Below are 19,417 nucleotides of genomic sequence, written 5' to 3'. Positions count from 1 at the left end.
GTATGGCCCATCATGCACCAGTTTCAGTTTCAGTTTTATTTCATCCATTCAATTATAAAGTTAACAGAATACAGAAAAATAAATTCTTTTTACAAAATAGTGAAGAACATTTTGAAATATAACAAAAGTATGAGAAGCAGTGGATGAGGATGCCACTAAACGCACAGCGTGATTTTGTGGCACCCTATACGCCAGTCACCGAGATAGTTCTCATTCATTAGGGCCTATCACTGCAAAAACAGTGTTTAGCGATTAAACACTTTTCTAAACACAATTTTGCCACCACTTTGTAAACACGTTTAAAAGCTAAACATCATGTGTCAAATTTCTCAACATTGGTCAGTGATGGTGTTTAATTTCTAAACAATGATGACATCCATATTCTAAACATAACGTTTCTAAACACATTCTTGCCACCCTGGCACTTTCTAAACACTGTTTTTACAGTGTAATGATATTACTTTCAAGCCCAGTCTCGGTCTTGGTCTCGGTCTCGGTCTCGGTCTCGGTCTTAGTCTCGTTCTCGGACCAGCTCGGGTCTCGGTCTTGGTCTCGGACTGCCTGGTCTCGGTCTCGGTACTATATACAACACTGATGGACTGTCCTTTATATCTTTACAAACCCGCCGTAATTGCTATCTTCAGTAGTTTAGAAGCCAACAAATTACAAAACATTAGGCCTATACCGAAAGAGTTTCTTCGTAGCTTCTGCTGAAGGTATTAATTATTTAATTTGTAAGCCCTAGTAAAAGGGCATTTCGTGATCCATAGCATCATCCCCCAACTTTTCTCCAAAAAAAAGTTGAGATTTTATCACTGGAAACCGGGCTACATATAATGTTTAGGCCTGATACTATTATAGTCTCAGGTTTAGGCTATGTACAAACAAATTTTTGCAGATTAATTCGTTTTGCAAAGATATCGTGAAATTTGAATTTCGTTACAACACATCATGTCTAGCCTAAATCATACATAGGCCTAACTCGCAAACGCAAAATCAGAATCACCTGAAATTTTGGGAACATAGGCCTAAGCTTTTTTTCGTGGATACTGAAAAATGTCATAAAAATAAGGATGCTAGGATCACGAAATACTCCTTTAAATGCTATCTTCAGAAGATAGAAAAGCAAACACACAAAAAAAAAACATTGCTTAACACGCCTCCACTCCAGCTTGACGCTCCTTCAGAAAATCTGAGACGAAAATCTTCTTTCTGTATAAGTGTTGCATTATTTGAGCAAACCTGTCGTGAGACTCCTGGGAATACCTGTGGGTTATAGAATATTAGAGGGCGCTATAAAATTTCCTGTTGTCAGGGAGATATGACGTCACGATAAACCATAATGGTCGCTCGCTGAGCATGCATTGACGAATAAAAAAAAAGAAAAAAATAGCAAAATTCGTAAATTTCCCCATTATTTTTGAAGATTCAAGTGCATTCAGTACTAATTAACAAAACAAGGATCGTGGATCTTAAATCTGTTTAAAGTTTGAACATCTTAGAAGAACTAAAATTGGGTGCATTTGTGTGCACTGATTTCTCACATCAACTTATCAAGTTTCACTTTGTTTACATCGAATTTATTTTAGTTTACCTACAAAATGTTGGCAACACAGAAACCAAGACGTACCCGTGAGGTCACTGGACCAACACCACATTCAGTGGCAATCGTAAGTTATAAATAAACAATAATTTATAAAGTTCCGCGTACAGCACAGGCGTAAGCTTACCTCGGGCTCGCCTACCCTTAGTACAAGGTCGCATAGTACGATGTCCTCATTCACAAACTGATACTATCTGTCCATCGTATAAAGCTGAATTTATACTCGATCGCCGAGCGATGCGATTAATCGCTTTTGAAAAAGCGATTTGCAATCGCCGAATTTTGCGATGCATCGCCCGTCGCTTTTGCATTTATACTTATCACGGCGATAGCGATTGCAGACGACAATTAAAATATTCTAAATGCCACAAAATACATTTTTAAAACATGAGTTGCTGTCAATAATTATTGCTTTGAATTAATTTATCACCAAAAGTTAAAAATTGAGAAAGGTAAATTAATTAGCAAAATAATAGATCCAGTTGGTTGTATATGATTGGTTGACGCATTCACGTGTCAAGCGATATCGCTGGGAAGTTGAGATTTCTTCAACTTGCAAAAGCGACGTCGCTTTTGCCTCCGCGATTTGAATCGATTGATCGGCTTGACGCTCTGGAAATGTAAGTAAACATTGAGCATGCGTGAAAATCGCTTTTCTGCAAAAGCGATCGAGTATAAATTCAGCTTAAGACTTACCGCACGGCAGCTGGTTGAAGGAATATTACACAGACAGTCATGACAGTCAAGAATAGGCTCCATCATTTTTTTATTCTGATCCCTCCCAGTCTCCCAAAAATTGGGCAGGGGTGTAGTACCCCCAGACAAACGAGAACCTAGACCAATAACTTTGACTCGCGTAGTGAAGCCGACACTGCTTAGCAACGAATTTGACAAGGACGCATACCCGGACGCAAACAAGCAGACATGTTCGCGTCTATGGAACATGTTGCATTTGCGCGGTGATAACGGCGCAGTAATCACGCAAACGCAAGCGCGTCAAACATGTATGCGATATTTCCCCGCGCCTAGTAACCCCGTCAATCCGTCAATATCACCTTGGATATGGGGCTTCACCTCCCGCTGTGGTAAAGGATAGGCAGTAATAGGTCTAGGTGGTATGTCTATGTAGGAGCCGCTAAACAGCGCCCTCACTGTTTTTGACATGCTCTCATGACTGTAAACCCGTTTCTGCCCATTTTTTAATACACGGACCTATTTTCTCGATAATTATAAAAATGCGACTTTTTAGTGATTCAAATTCATGCACAGGCTTTACACTTTTATTTAAGCTATAATTCGCTACTCTTTCTGATTATTAGTCCAAAGAGCAGCCCATTATACCTCAAAAACTTTCTGTATTTTACCGAACTCAGTAGGGTTGCACAAATGGCGCATTGATTTAGTGGTGTTCTCCCTTCAAGGGTTTCTGATGTTCATAAAATTTAATTCTTTTATCTTTTTCTTGAAATATAAAATGTTTTGAGTGGATTCCGAAAATAGGCAAATTTTCAACATTTTGACCATTCATAGATCATGCTTACTCTTCTATATTTGCATTAAATTCCAATTCTCTAGATAGTTTTTGACCTTCCATCTGATGAAATTCGGTTTTAAATGAGAGTAAATCACGTTTCACAATTGCATGGGTCTACTGTTAATGATTTATAACAATCACCCCCCGCCCATATAAAACCAAGATTTGGCAGCTTTAAAGCAGCACGCACCGATTTGTCACCTTAAGCCCAAATTGCTTTAAATCCAAGAAATCTTGTTTTCACACAATTTGTGGCAATTTCTTGAACTTTGAAGGCCTCTGGGGGAATAATGTTAGCGCAATTTGCATCTAAAACGCATTAGGCCCTTCGCACTTGATTATTAGTTTCCTGTTAAAGATTTTGAAAAAGGGACGAGGTGACTTTTAATTATTAATTATTAATTATCTTTTATTTTCTTTATTTAGTTTGAACTATTATAAGCAACTATTGACTCGTTTTGACTGGAGCAGGCATTTAATTATTTCACAACAATATTTGATTTTATAAATAAGTGAAGGTGGAGTTGTACCCTTTGTTGATTCATCATTATTGTTGATATCATTAAAGTCAGAAATGGCAAGTAGAAGTAGTTGAAAGTTATTTTAAAGGAGAAAATTAGAAATAAAAATAAAATAATTAATTATTTTGAGATTTTCAATTTTGGACGCGGGCCAGGGGCTATTTTAACGTGCCTCACCGTCACGTTCGTGCAATGAGATAAAAGTGTTGATGAAGTAGAGTGCGTTTCAAAAATAAAAAATGACATTTTTACCTGAATGTGACCGTAAGAAAGGCTTTACCATTGTCTACTATTAAAGCATATCTACACGGATGGTTAATTGTCACTGCACAAATAATTTATCTCGTCACGTACGTGACAGTGAGGCACGTTAAAATAGCCCCTGACGCGGGCGGTAAACAGGAAACTAATAATCAAGTGCGAAGGGCCTTAAATATATTCACTAACATATAAACTATCTATTTAAATCGAAAAAACTGCAATTTAATCAAAAGCCATTTCAATTTTGGCTGAATCTCTGAAAAGCACGGTTTTACTCCTAGGCCCTTCAAGGGCGCACACCACTAAATAATTGTCCCATTGAAATACGTGTAAAAACACCAGTTTTATTTGCTCGTTTTGAGGCCTTTTCGGCGCTTTTAAAACGCATTAAATATATTCACTAACATATAAACTATCTATTTAAATCGAAAAAACTGCAATTTAATCAAAAGCCATTTCAATTTTGGCTGAATCTCTGAAAAGCACGGTTTTACTCCTAGGCCCTTCGAAGGGCGCACACCACTAAATAATTGTCCCATTGAAATACGTGTAAAAACACCAGTTTTATTTGCTCGTTTTGAGGCCTTTTCGGCGCTTTCTGAGAAATTTAAGGATAACCAGTCGATTGCAAATCGATGAAAGTTTAACATATGTTTCAATGTATGGGTAGTCTTCCGTCTCGTTTTCCCGGTAGGAGCCCCCAGACAAACGAGAACCTAGACCAATAACTTTGACTCGCGTAGTGAAGCCGACACTGCTTAGCAACGAATTTGACAAGGACGCAAACAAGCAGACATGTTCGCGTCTATGGAACATGTTGCATTTGACGCGGCGTTAACGGCGCAGTAATCACGCAAACAAGCTCGTCAAACATGTATGCGATATTTCCCAGCGCCTAGTTACCCCGTCAATCCGTCAATATCACCTTGGATACGGGCTTCACCTCCGCTGTGGTAAAGGATAGGCAGTAATAGGTCTAGGTGGTATGTCTATGTAGGAGCCGCTAAACAGCGCCCTCACTGTTTTTGACATGCTCTCATGACTGTAAACCCGTTTCTGCCCATTTTTAATCACGCGGACCTATTTTCTCGATAATTATAAAATGCGACTTTTTTAGTGATTCAAATTCATGCACAGGCTTTACACTTTTATTTAAGCTATAATTCGCTACTCTTTCTGATTATTAGTCCAAAGAGCAGCCCATTATACCTCAAAAACTTTCTGTATTTTACCGGAACTCAGTAGGGTTGCACAAATGGCGCATTGATTTAGTGGTGTGCTCCCTTCAAGGGTTTCTGATGTTCATAAAATTTAATTCTTTTATCTTTTTCTTGAAATATAAAATGTTTTGAGTAAAACGCTCGTAACAGAATTGCTCTGTGACATTCACTTCAAGAGAAATTCCCTTTCAAAGTTACATGGTGGATTCCGACAATAGGCAAATTTTCAACATTTTGACCATTCATGCTTACTCTTCTATATTTGCATTAAATTCCAATTCTCTAGATAGTTTTTGACCTTCCATCTGATGAAATTCGGTTTTAAATGAGAGGAAATCACGTTTCACAATTGCATGGGTCTACTGTTAATGATTTATAACAATCCCCCCCCCCCCCCCCGCCCATATAAAACCAAGATTTGGCAGCTTTAAACGGCACGCACCGATTTTTTTCACCTTAAGCCCAAATTGCTTTAAATCCAAGAAATCTTGTTTTCACACAATTTGTGGCAATTTCTTGAACTTTGAAGGCCTCTGGGGAATAATCTTAGCGCAATTTGCATCTAAAACGCATTAAATATATTCACTAACATATAAACTATCTATTTAAATCGAAAAACTGCAATTTAATCAAAAGCCATTTCAATTTTGGCTGAATCTCTGAAAAGCACGGTTTTACTCCTAGGCCCTTGGGCGCACACCACTAAATAATTGTCCCATTGAAATACGTGTAAAAACACCAGTTTTATTTGCTCGTTTTGAGGCCTTTTCGGCGCTTTCTGAGAAATTTAAGGATAACCAGTCGATTGCAAATCGATGAAAGTTTAACATATGTTTCAATGTATGGGTAGTCTTCCGTCTCGTTTTCCCGGTAGGAGCCCCCAGACAAACGAGAACCTAGACCAATAACTTTGACTCGCGTAGTGAAGCCAACACTGCTTAGCAACGAATTTGACAAGGACGCATACCTGGACGCAAACAAGCAGACATGTTCGCGTCTATGGAACATGTTGCATTTGCGCGGTGATAACGGCGCAGTAATCACGCAAACGAGCGCGTCAAACATGTATGCGATATTTCCCCGCGCCTAGTAACCCCATCAATCCGTCAATATCACCTTGGATACGGGGCTTCACCTCCCGCTGTGGTAAAGGATAGGCAGTAATAGGTCTAGGTGGTATGTCTATGGTAGTACCCCCCTAATTGTTATAATTCTGTCCCTGACCCTGGAGTGTGTTTGCAGCAGTCCACTTTGCTGAAATCTTTAGAATCAGTGTGGATCAGCCATTGTTTTATGTTTTCCAGGTGTTTCGGCAATGCGCCGCACTGCTGATGTAGCATCACCGTCAGTGTACAAATTAAGACAAAAAAATCAGGTTATCCGCGAATATCCGGCGGATGACCAGGTCATTAAATCTGGTCATCCGCCAGAGTTTTTGGTAATCCGTTTATTATATCCGCCAAAATTGGGATTTAATAAAATATCATAACTACTAAGTACTCAAAATATTAAAAAGAAAAGACACAAATCAATACAAAATCCAGTGTCATAAGATTCTAAAATCTAAGTTTTTGGCTGATGTCAAAGCCTCGTCATCATCACAGGCACCGCTGTTGCGCCCACAAAGCCACTGTACTATAGTGGGAATTCCAATTGAATGAACGCAGCTTTCAATAGCGTGACGACTATTTGCGTAAACTGCGCGATGTACGCCAGCGTGCAGCGACTGTGCGTGAGTAACGCGAAGTGAATCCAACCATGCCAACGCACTCGTGATTGGATAGCATTGTATCCAAGGTCGTATGCGTTAAGCGTTGTAGTTTGAAATCGCAATATACGATCGCGGTTGGATCGAGTGCAGCTGTTAAAAGCTGCGTTCATTCAATTGGAATTCTTACTATAGTTTGGACTGAAAGAAGGCCACACAGTGCACACTTGAGCATAACTAATTATGTGGGGATGTGGTGGTTTGAAACTTAATAAAAGCTTTGAGGAGTACGAAGACTAGACAGAACTGGAAAGCAATGTGATTTTTCGTAAGCTTAATAAAATATCGGGACTGAATCATTTTGATTCTGCATGAAGGTGAAAAAAGTGTGGGTGTCCCACAGATAACCTGCAGTGAATTTCTGGTTATCCGTCGGCAAATCTGGGTTTCAGGACTACCAGATTACCACTTAATTTGTACACTGATCACCGTGAATTCCCTAATCGAATAAGGGTTACGGGCCTTAGTCGAAGACATGATAATTAACTTAAATTAAATCTAGAAACACCGTCACACCGTTCCAGCGATAAAAGTACCAAAATCCGTGGATGGTGTGACAACATGTGAAGTTTTACGCTAGTATAGTATAGAGGGCAAATAGGTGTGGGTTGCATACTATGATGGCTGGGCGATCCTGACTTATCGGTCTGTTGCTACATTGTATGATTCAATGTCAGCTGATTGATTCAGCCAATGATTCAGAACCCCACTTCCGTGTTTACGCTATCTGCACACTCTCAAAATGTACACAACTGCTGTTCTTCTCTGACAAAAACTGTAGACTACCCTCGGCCTCGCTATATAAGGACTAGGTTTTTAGTTTTGCATCATTCAAGGTTTAGTTTTGCATCATGGTTAAAAAGTTACCAACACTTTGGAGTCAAGGAAGTAAGTTCAATGTATTGGAAGGAGGGCAGGGCTTCGATAAATGAGGGAAATTATATGGGGTAAAAAACAAGGTAAAATAAAAACAACTTTTTGAAAACAAGTGAAAATAGCCATTTTTCTAAGGAGTTTGAAAAAATAATTTTAAAATAATCGAAAAAGGAAGAAACATACCTTTTTAAAATTAACATTACTTCTGTCACATGTAAAGATGAACAGATGATTAAAAAGTTGCAGAAATTCTTAGAAATGTATTATGTATTCAATAGAAAAATTCGCCGTCTTGAATAAATGCAGAATTGCATCACACACACAGTAAAAAGATGTCAAACGTGCTTGAAAATGCATGATTCACTGGCGTATATTACCGTCAAAATGCGCGTACCTCATGTGCTTGTGCTAAGCAAGTGTTCTATATACATGTGTCACTGTGTTTTTTATGTGTAAAAGTTACGTGCAATCATCATGCAATTTGCTGTTTTTCCCGCGCATTTGTCCCTGATTTTGCAAATGCGTATGTGTCTATTTTATGTGAGCGCCATCCATCTAAAACAACAGCTAAAACAGTATCTTATCTACGCAAGTAACCGTATATGCACCACATACAGTAATATCTTTCATCAACAAATTTTCCCATTCTTGTTAAATTGCAGCGGGCCAAAATGCCCAGCAAGTTGCCACCGGATCATCTCATATTGGAACGCAGGAAACAAGATGACCAACGAGAGGAGGCTGTAGCTGTCACCAAATACAATGCATTATGTGACCTCAAAATGATTGGGAAAAATAACAGATAAAAGAATACAACAGAACACAGTCCGAAGAAGAGTGTCTAACTTGATGCAACAGTCAGAATTCACATTAGAAGATAGACGACAACGGTAAGAATTGGAAATGAGTGTCAAGTGTTGGTGACCCAGTTGACAACCTCATTGCATATATAAAACAACATTTAATAAGGTGCCTCTCCAACTTGATCAAAGCGCCATATTAAAGTAGGGCTGCTAAGAATACGCAATTACGTTTTTTGTGGCGTATTTTGGCTCCAAATGCATTTTTTTTGACATTTTTGAAAAAATCTTCAAAATTTTGTGTGTGGTTTTTAATTTTGTTTTTTTTCAGAATTTACGTTTTAAGCGGGAAATCACAGATTTTTGCATTTTTTAAAATCAGGGTGCGTTTTTTGGCCTCCAAAATTGCGTATTCTAAAAGCAAATCAAAAGCAAAAACAGAATCAATAGGATGGATAGAAGTGAAACTTCAAAACCTTTTTGAAATTTGGCAGTGCATGCCAGTGTTACATACCTCCCTGATGATTCTTAGGAGGCTGTTCCACAGTGTGGGAGCAGGAACATCAATCGATTTATCACCAATACAATTTTTCCGGACATGAGTTGTGAGAAGAGAAGTATCAGATGATGAACGTGTCAAGGGTCCTGACTCCTGACGGTACAGCTGTGAGTTACATGTATGAGTCAGAAAGTCTGTAAGATAGACTGGTACATTACGCAGACATTTGAAAACATACAATTATCGTCAGCCTGATACGCTAATTGCCTAAGTCATTTTTGTAATTTTGAGAACTAAGTACAAAATGTGGTTCAAGTATGCATCATTTACGTAATCACCTAATTATTTCAGATTTTTCTTTTTCATTTGTATCATCAATTGTTCTTGTGCAAAGATTGGTGAATAGACATGTTAATTTAAATGCATGCTTGAACCATATTTTGTACTTTGTTCTCAGAATTACAAAAAAGTGCGACGCACAGGGCTAACTTAGCAACTTACTACTTTTTTTGTTTACCTAGGATAGCAACGGACCACATTTTCACTGATTTTGAGGCCAATTCTTAACCGTTTTCAACCAAATTAATAACAGGACATTCCCATATGATTTTGGCGATGTTTGGATCGAAACTGACGGAGCCTTTGCATTGACATGCCCACACACATAGTCAGTCAGTCACAACATTCCCCTATTTATAGTAAGATGGTCCTTTGGAATAACAATCTGCTCCTGTACAAATGTATCAAGGTGGTACAGTGGTACATCATCACCCTAATTAATTATTAGTGCAGTTATGTCACATGTGTAAGAGTTGTACTTGAAATATCTAATGGTATTCTTTAGGACAGGCAATTGATCTTAAAAGTCACATCAAAATTTCAAAGTGACTTCAGATTCAAGTTGGGTTCAGCCATTTTCATTGATCATGTGTTTCTCTTTCATGATAATACTGAGGGGTGATGGATGGCAAACTCAGAATATCTATATGTTTCTGTTACTGATATCTAAGCCTTGATTCACCACCAGTTTGGTAGTGATACCATTACTTTTTTGCAATTGTCCTGCAAGCATGCCAACAAGCCGCCCGGATGTGCTGCATGATTAACTTTATGCACATGATTTGATACTACAACCGGCAAAATATGCGCCTACATGTATGTCACTACTGAACTTGAGGCAAACCAAAAAATAGAATGTTCTTGCTTTTTACCTCAATTTCGATTTTACTAACGAGTTTGTTTGCTTTTCACAAACTTAGTAATGACCAGGATACTCTAAATAGTAACATTTAGATTTTTTTTGGTTTATTTTTTCTTCCACAGATTACGAGACTTGCTAGCAAAAGAAGAAGCCGAGTATATAACAGAAATGGAAGAAAGTCAAGAAACCATGATAGAAAGGCAAGCAAAGATGAGAGACCGGGCACGCTACTTAAAGGAAAAGAGAGAAGAAGAAAGACTTCATATAGTGGCTGAAAAAATGGATCAGAGATGGAGGTAAAGAAACCTTTGGCTTATTTTTTTACTAAAATTTTAACCTAGTACTGTTTTACATGTGTTTAAAGCAGTAAAAAGATTTTTGATAAATATCCATGTTTTCTTTTCACCATGCTCTAGTCTTTCTTAATTTTGAGCTCAACTGATCGAGTAAAAAAATGAAATTCCTATTGAATTCCAGCGTCTATCGTACCATGGATCAACAAATCTGAAATTCTAGGATAGGATAGGATTTTATAAGCACAAGCAGTACCTTTGTCCTTCTGTCCGTTCGTTACTAACAAACGCTTGGTAAACCATTGTGTGTGTTTTGCCTGTGTTTTTAATAAGTAATGTACCAGGTTACAGTCACTTCAGAAATACATGTCTCCGATTTGTAGCAAACTTGGTATTATTATTTAGGTTGTAGGTCGATCTATTTGGTTGGTGTATCTAATGTCTTTCTGGAGGAACAAATCACAAATGAGTGATCTTAGTTATACTTTGATCAGCTCGTAATCGGCGGGCCTTATAACATAATATCAACGTAAATTATTTTATTTTGAGAATTGTCTTGTGACATATCGCCAGAAGCATCACAAATTATTAATTCAAGTCCTATCTTTCTTTAACACACAAAATAAAGATATGGCAACTAATGGCACTCTTAACGTGGGTCTACTTTTCAGCGTAGTGGTAAAAGCCTAACATTTCCGCCTATTACGAGCTGATCAAACTATAACCATAGTCATGATAGTGGTTCCTGTTTATATATAGCAGAGAAATCGTACCATCGGCAAAGGTTGTCTCTGAAGTTGTGGGTTTGCGCTCCCCACTTATTGTCATCTTGATTTTCTTCCCTCCCCTACTATCCAATGTGCTTTTTTACACTACCACATTATTTGATAATTATTACAGGGAAGAATGTGAAGAACTTAGAGCAACTCTCACCAGACGCCACATGGACGAAGTCTGCATGGAGCGAGGGGAACAGCTACGTATGAAAGAAGAAATGGATAAGAATCAGAAAGAATTGGATGACATGTATGCAGCCTTATGGGAACAAGATAGACTGGACAAGGCTGCAAGGGAGGAGAGAGAAGCCCTTGAGCAGCATATCAGGAATAGAGAGACATTGGACACTTTGCAGCAACAGAAGGCTGCATTGGAGGCTAAGAGAGAGGAGCAGAGGAGACTCAAAGCTGAAGAGGGCAGACTATTGGTAAGGGTGCATTAGAAGTTGACTTCAAAATGAGTCCAATTGAAACACAATAATGTGGCCCGGTGGATGATTACTTCTGGTAGATCCCGGCTTTGATTCCCAGCGGGGTACTGACTTGGGGGGAAAAAATGTCTGGATTTAATTGGCAACATCCGTAGATTAAATGCTGACTTCTACTCTCCACATGGTGCATTTAGAGTTGGGTAAATGAACCATTAAGAGTATTCCATCTTTCAGGGAGGCGACAAGTTGTCAGTTCAGAGAAGCATGTATGATACCTGTACATGTATCTCACAGTCAGTTTTGAAAAGAGTAGGGTGTTAACCCCTGACTGTCACAATCAGTCCTGGTGTTGTGTAGATACACAATCTAAAGATAGACATGATGTGCTCATGGAAGAAATGATCTGATTCTTTTGTTCAGTCTCCATCACTGCTTTGAGGCGTCCAAATGAATTAAGGTGCTTAACAAGAGCGTGACTAGCAGTATTCACCCTTTGCAGGGATCTGCCATCTTACTATCAAAACGAGGTCCTCCCCGCAAACACATGCGCAAAAGTGCAATTTTGTTTCTCGCTCTTACCTGGCAACGCGCCAGAAGGCTTTTGTAAAGCGTGCGCGGCAATTAAAGCATGCGTTTGACAGGCGTACTCAACACACACTTTGCGGATAGAATCTTTACAATCTTTTGAGATGACCATGCGATCGGCGAATATCATGTGGAACAGTCAATGGCATAACAGGAATACTTCAGTACCGTGGATGTCAGAAACCATCTCGTAGTGTCTAGATGTGCTTGATGAAATCTTACAAATGGTATTACACTTTCGCCTTTTCCCAGATTAATCAGTGGTACTGAGATATTAAAAGTCTGTAAAATAGAGCACATGACACAGTATATTTACAAATTATGTCAAGCATTATTTTATCACAAGAACCATGATAGAAATGTCTATGCTTTTGCATGAGCTTATTTTCTAAACAAATGAGAATTGTGAGTAACATTACAAAGTAACAAAAATAAACAATTTGTTACTAAAAATATTTAAAAGCCGCGTCTTCACTGATCCTCCGGTTGTATTGTAATGTCCAGTCCCCCGCTGTAATCCTGGCCAGCACCTGAGCAACTGCAAATAGCTCAATTTGAAAATGGGATTGGTATGTCTTGCATTCTATTTCCAGATGTGTCCAGTTTGAACCCCATGTCAGCTCAGCTTTCTTTACTCCCCATCTTTATTTAATAAAAATATAAATCAATTCTTGTTTCCAGACTGAAGAACGTAATCTGAGAGCGCTTGAACAGCAGAGGGCGCTTCATGAGAAACATCAACAACAGCAGTCAACAAGAGATGACCTGGCTCAGAACATCCGACTAAAGATGAAGAGGAAAGCCAAAGAGATGCAAGAGGAATTGGCACTTGATATGCAGATACTTGAGAAACTTCTTACTGACACTAGAAATGAAGCACTAGAATTTGCACAAAGAAAGGTTAGTTGATTGAGTAATTGATGAACAAATTGATTGATTGATTGCGTCATTGGTTGTTTACTTGGATTTGAGTTTGATTTGGTTTTTGATTGAGTGTAGGTGAGTAAGTATATGAGTAAGATGAGTGAGTAAGATGAGCGAGTGAGTGAGTAAGATGAGTGAGTGCGTAAGATGAGTGAGTGAGTAAGATGAGTGAGTGAGTGAGTAAGATGAGTGAGTGAGTGAGTGAGTAAGATGAGTGAGTGAGTGCGTAAGATGAGTGAGTGAGTGAGTGAGTAAGATGAGTGAGTGAGTGAGTAAGATGAGTGAGTAAGATGAGCGAGTGAGTGAGTAAGATGAGTGAGTGCGTAAGATGAGTGAGTGAGTAAGATGAGTGAGTGAGTGAGTGAGTGAGTGAGTGAGTAAGATGAGTGAGTGAGTGCGTAAGATGAGTGAGTGAGTGAGTGAGTAAGATGAGTGAGTAAGATGAGTGAGTAAGATGAGTGAGTGAGTAAGGTGAGTGAGTGAGTAAGATGAGTGAGTGAGTGAGCGAGTAAGATGAGTGAGTGAGTAAGGTGAGTGAGTGAGTAAGATGAGTGAGTGAGTGAGTAAGATGAGTGAGTGAGTAAGATGAGTGAGTGAGTAAGATGAGTGAGTGAGTAAGATGAGTGAGTGAGTAAGATGAGTGAGTGAGTGATTGAGTAAGATGAGTGAGTAAGATGAGTGAGTAAGATGAGTGAGTGAGTGAGTAAGATGAGTGAGTGAGTGAGTAAGATGAGTGAGTGAGTGATGGAGTGAGTGAGTGATTGAGTAAGATGAGTGAGTGAGTGAGTAAGATGAGTGAGTGAGTAAGATGAGTGAGTGAGTAAGATGAGTGAGTGAGTAAAATGAGTGAGTGAGTAAGATGAGTGAGTGAGTGAGTGAGCGAGCGAGTGATTCAAGTGAAGTGTTGCATTTATTCAGTGATCAGTTATCAATGAACATGTAACTCAGTAATTTTAGGACCACAAATCTGTGTTAAGTTCTTTATTTATAGGTTTTAAAACATTCAGCGTTAAACTGTTGGAAATACAAGCAATATAATATGCCTGCATCTCCAAGCAAAATGACTTGGGCTATGTGACCCGTACACATTTGAAAACACTGGTGTGTAGTCCACAGGAGTACAATTATTAGACACTGCCAGGGATGCAGGATTTGAGGATATGGTGCATTTGGGAGGAGAAAATATAAAAAAGTTGCTCCTTAGGAAAAAATCACTTTCTACATCCCTGCACTCTGCATATTTATCTAACATCTTATCTATTCTGATTGGCTACTTGGTTCCAGGAGTGTATTAATAAACATTTATGAATTAAGCCTTAGAACAGATATTATTAACTTTTCTGTCCAACAGAAAGAGCTACGGGAAGAAGACCAAAGATATCGAGACTACCTGCACCAGGAGTACCTCGCAGAGCAGCAACGTGAAGCTGAGATCGATTCCATGATCAATGCCGAGGTTGAACGACAATGGCAGAAGAGACTCAACGAGTGGGCTAAACAGAGAGCAGCACGCAAGAAACTCATGAAGGATGTGTTGGAGACTAGGAAGAAACAGGTGGAAGAAAGATGTGAGTATTGTGTGATAAAGTGGAATGAACAAATGTGATGTGATCAAGCAAAAATGAGTCGGATGTCAGGAATATTGATTTTGAGATATAGTATTCAGTGACAACTCTCTAGTCTGAAGATTCCCCAGTCCGAAGGTTCCTTAGTCGAAAGGTTCGCTAGTCCAAACACGTAATTTACCATTTGCAAGTCCGAATTCTGAAAAAGGTTCGCTAGTCCGAATATCAGGTTCTCTATTATAGAATAAGGCTCGCTAACCCTAACCATAACCCTTATTCTATATTCGGACTAGAGAACCTTTGGACTAGAGAACCTTCGAACTAGAGAGAAGTCACGTAGTATTCAGCTCCCTTTGTATTTTATTGTTCTGACAGAATAGTCGACTGCAGATCCGTCGGATAACGCTTTGCTTTTTCAATGGGAAATGAACTTTGCTGCTTGGATGATGTCATGATGAGGTTAGCATTTATTCAGTATTGAAAAGCATGTTCCGACAGATCTGCACTTGACTGGCATCTGAGCAAACACTAAAATGGCCATATCTCTGTACTGTAAGTCTACTTATGATGGGGTTTCAGCAGAATAAAACTCTGAAAATGGCTCATGTTTTGAATTTGATCAATATCAGACTCATTTAGGGAACAAGCCAAAAGACCAATGATGTCCTTGATCTTTTGGTTTGTTCCCTTAGCTTGATCACATCACAAATGTGTAAACTTGAAGTGTTACTTTTTTGTCTTTCCACGGTAAAAAAAAAGTGACAAGGGGTGTGTTTTGTGACCAGGCAAGTAATTAATGCATCATGTTTAGGGGTTAAAAACACTGAATTTTGAGACAAAGGTTTTTTTTTTAAATTTAAGATAGCTTTCAGTGTTTTTTCTGTGTGAAAATTTAGTTCAAAAATGGTTTTAACAAAAACTTCCTTGGAAAGGAGCCAAATTTGGTGTAAAAATTTACTTGCTTATTTATGGTCCTACATGTATGTTTTGGATGTTGACCTTTTACCCCATTTATGTATTATTTTGATGAAAGTTTTTTACGATCATGCAAAAGACTGAAAACATACTGATCACCTCTCGTAGTAGTGTAAAACTTGCTTAGGGGTATCAGGAAACAAACTGGTTATCCATGTGTACACTATCATTCTTGAGTGCTCACTGGAAACAGTGGGCCATAATTCCAGTTGAAATCCACACTCCCTCTGTGTAAGATTTAGCTAAAGTCCTCCACAGAGGGAATATCAGTTTTAAATAGAATAGACAACTGGATACTCCATCCAGTTGTCAAAGGTATAGGTAAAGCCATAAAACAGAGGCAGTATTGGTTTTACTATAATTAACTCTAGCCAATTACATTTGAAAACATACTCCCTCTGTGGAAGACTTTTCTTCAATCTTCCACAGGTGTACAGATTTTAAATGGAATAGCCCAATACATACCTTATGATAATGTAATTATTTTACAATTTTCTTTTCAGTGGCAGCCAATATGTTAGCGCAAGAAGAAGCCAATCGTGAAAGCGAAGCGATGTTAGCGGCTATGGCAGAACACAACCGTCTGGAAGACGAAAAGAACGCAGCCATCCACCAAGATAATCTCAAATATCAACAAGATTTGATTGATCAAGTGGACTACTCAGTACGACAGAAAGAAGTTGAAAAAGATGAGGAACATAGACTATATATACATGGACTGGAGGCTGAGGCTCAGTATCAGGCTAAGCTGAAGGAGGCCCTCGCTAGGCCGGTTATTGATAAGATTCACCCAATGAGAAAGGCTCATATGGAAAGAAAAAGTAGTCGGCCGCAGTCTTCATAATGAGACTACACATGATATAAATTTAATAGTTATTAGATATTAATAGAATTTATTATTCAATTTAAAGGTAAAATAAAGCCATACTACGTTGGTATGTTTTATAGCAAAATGAATGCTGATTTGCTATCAGAACCTGTGTTTTGTTGCTTTCTCAGTGCTTAGCCATTGATTGCAAAATCAAACATGTTAAGCCTCAATGATGGCATTGAACACTTACTCATTGATTTCAAAGTTGAATATCAATTGATTTAAAGCCATGTTGTAACATTTACTGAGGAGGATGCCCTAAATTCTGATTTTACACAATTCTAATCTAGTAATATACCTGAACAAAATCAAGTCTTTGGGTATTGTAAATGTAACAAATTTGAGATTTTAATTAAACGACAAAATGTTTCGTTTAATCAATACGATCATAATATTAGTTGACACGTACGCGATGCCCATAACACTGTACATACACAGTGTGTGGGAAGGTCATAATACATCAAAATAACCGAACAGACACACGATCGACAGAGTGCCATTGGCGTCATATGCGCTAGTATACAAATATTAACTGTCTATGAGTGTGATGGTGAAATATAACACGAGGTGAAAGATGGATTGTTCCATTTCATGAGCGGAACGGCGAGTGGAATGGAAACAATACATCTTTTACACAAATTTAAGACAGTTTATATTTGTTTTATATCACTCGTACATAAATTCTATTACTTAAATACTATTAAGGTAGGAAATACACTTTTTCATCAACAAAACACCCATGTTTTGCCGTGATATACTTCGCATTTTGGGGTCCACCCCATAACTAAATCGGCGCTACGGCGCAGCACTATGATGGTAAAAACTATCACACGGAGAGGCTGATAGTATACATGATAAATGGTAATCAACCAATGAACTGTCTAGAATTTATGTATGAGTGATATAATATTAAATAGCAATTTTCTTTGTTTTGTCTAATCTGTCCGGGACAAAATTAAAAGGGGAAATTATCTGACAGTGAAAACTCACATTTTGTGGAAAAGAAATACAAACCTATTTTTAATGGAAATGTTACAACATGGCTTTAATTGATTACTCATTTATTTATTTTTCAGTATGTTTTTAACACATTGGAATAGTACAGCCTGTTGCATGTTCATGAAACAAGGACATGAAAAGTTCATTCCATCATTATTTTTGGAAATGGTTTGCCTTCTCATTGTTTAATAACTGCCACCTGTAATTAAATATTGCAGGTTGGGGGAAGGGGTTGACACCAACATCACTGCATAACCGTTTTACTTCCATAAAGGGATTTATGATATCCGTCAAGAACAAAAAATAAATTTTCTGAAGTCGCTTAGAAATGGTTGATAAATGGGGAAAATCCCCCCCCAAACCATTTTTTTCCAGAAATATCAACAACATATGAAGAAAATTACGAAAAAGTTACATTCGTCTTTGAGATTTTATTTGCATGGAATACAACCTTGTGCCTGGTAGTAAAGAATTAAGATTGGTCTATCCTGACACAGTCTGAAACTTATTCATTACAGAGTTACAACATTTATAAATATGCTTAAAGACCAAAAAAAGTGTAGGGGATATTAGGTTTGGAGTGAATGATCTCTGAATGTCCTTGTATTGAAGTCTGGCAATATGCCATAAACATTATTTAACCTGGTAATTTGTGATACAAATTGTGTGGTTATGTGAACCAACTTTTATCATAATTATACTATTTTGTAAATGTAGTTCTTCCCGTTTTCAAGTGTCCATTAATCAAACCGTCCATTTTCATTATTCCGTCCATAACTAACTTCCATATCTCAAAAGTGCTGTAAAAATCGAGTATTTAACCGGTTGGTCCAGTATGTATGTAACCATCTTTTTATATTTGATCTAAATGTAAAACTGACTTACACATCCTAAAATTCATCCGTCCACTTTTTGTACTTGATAAGTCATTTATTATATCTTAATTTCATTTACTTGTTTTGTTTGTCAGAGTTTTATTTTCTGGTACATTTCATCAAGCTTGATGAAAGTGACTATTGTGCCTAATTGGTAGTATGAAGTGCTTTATGCAATTTGCCAGGTTCAAGTAGTGACCAAGGCAGAAAGGTTTTTTTAACTGTTAAAAATGTGTAACATTGCCGTCTGTTGACATACATGTAATAAAACAATACAGATGGTTTTATATACTTGGATTCTATATATTTGGCAATATTTTCATAGTGACAGTGATATTATTAACAACCATAGGAAAATGAGTGGCATATCAGATTCATATGTCTAAAGTGAGCTAACCTGCTTATTATTTGTGTACAGTATTATCCCCTGTTAACGATTGTCGAAAGTATGAAAAAGTTAAAAAAACTTCCGACATGTTGGTACACTCAATGGTAGTATTGATACACAAACGATATGGCACACATGCTTAGATTATCCCAAATTACCTTCTCCGAATTCTAAGCTGAGCCATCATGTCGTCTCAAAACTTCTCCAGAAGATACTATTCTGTTGTGCTAATAAACATTGAAGAAACTTAAATTGTGCATCTGGAAAATGTGTTAATATATCAATACTGTACCGATAATCCGATATGTCGCATAATTTGCTTCCGATATATTGACTTCAAAAAACTGTATCGATAACCGGCCTAGTACAGTATTCTATGGGCCTTCAAATGCACATTTTTGGCTCTTGTATCAAAAGGGATTGGATTACTGGCATGTCACTTTACAGGTACG

The 19,417-nt window shown here is 37.9% G+C and overlaps 1 protein-coding gene across 1 annotated transcript; it reads left to right on the top strand.

The window, feature by feature from the left end:
• Positions 1-1,387: 1,387 nt before the first annotated feature.
• On the top strand, positions 1,388-17,249 carry LOC140171385 (cilia- and flagella-associated protein 53-like). Its single transcript, XM_072194630.1, is given in 9 exon segments — positions 1,388-1,670; positions 8,446-8,560; positions 8,563-8,577; positions 8,580-8,673; positions 10,406-10,579; positions 11,477-11,780; positions 13,050-13,268; positions 14,644-14,860; positions 16,336-17,249. Coding segments are annotated over 9 exon segments (1,548 nt in total). The 5' UTR covers positions 1,388-1,601; the 3' UTR covers positions 16,677-17,249.
• Positions 17,250-19,417: the final 2,168 nt, after the last annotated feature.

The sequence above is a fragment of the Amphiura filiformis genome, chromosome 15, assembly GCF_039555335.1.
Source record: "Amphiura filiformis chromosome 15, Afil_fr2py, whole genome shotgun sequence".
NCBI classification, from domain to species: Eukaryota; Metazoa; Echinodermata; class Ophiuroidea; order Amphilepidida; family Amphiuridae; genus Amphiura; species Amphiura filiformis.
The sequence above is the reverse complement of the archived record's forward strand: the minus strand, read 5'-3'. Positions and strand labels throughout refer to the sequence as shown.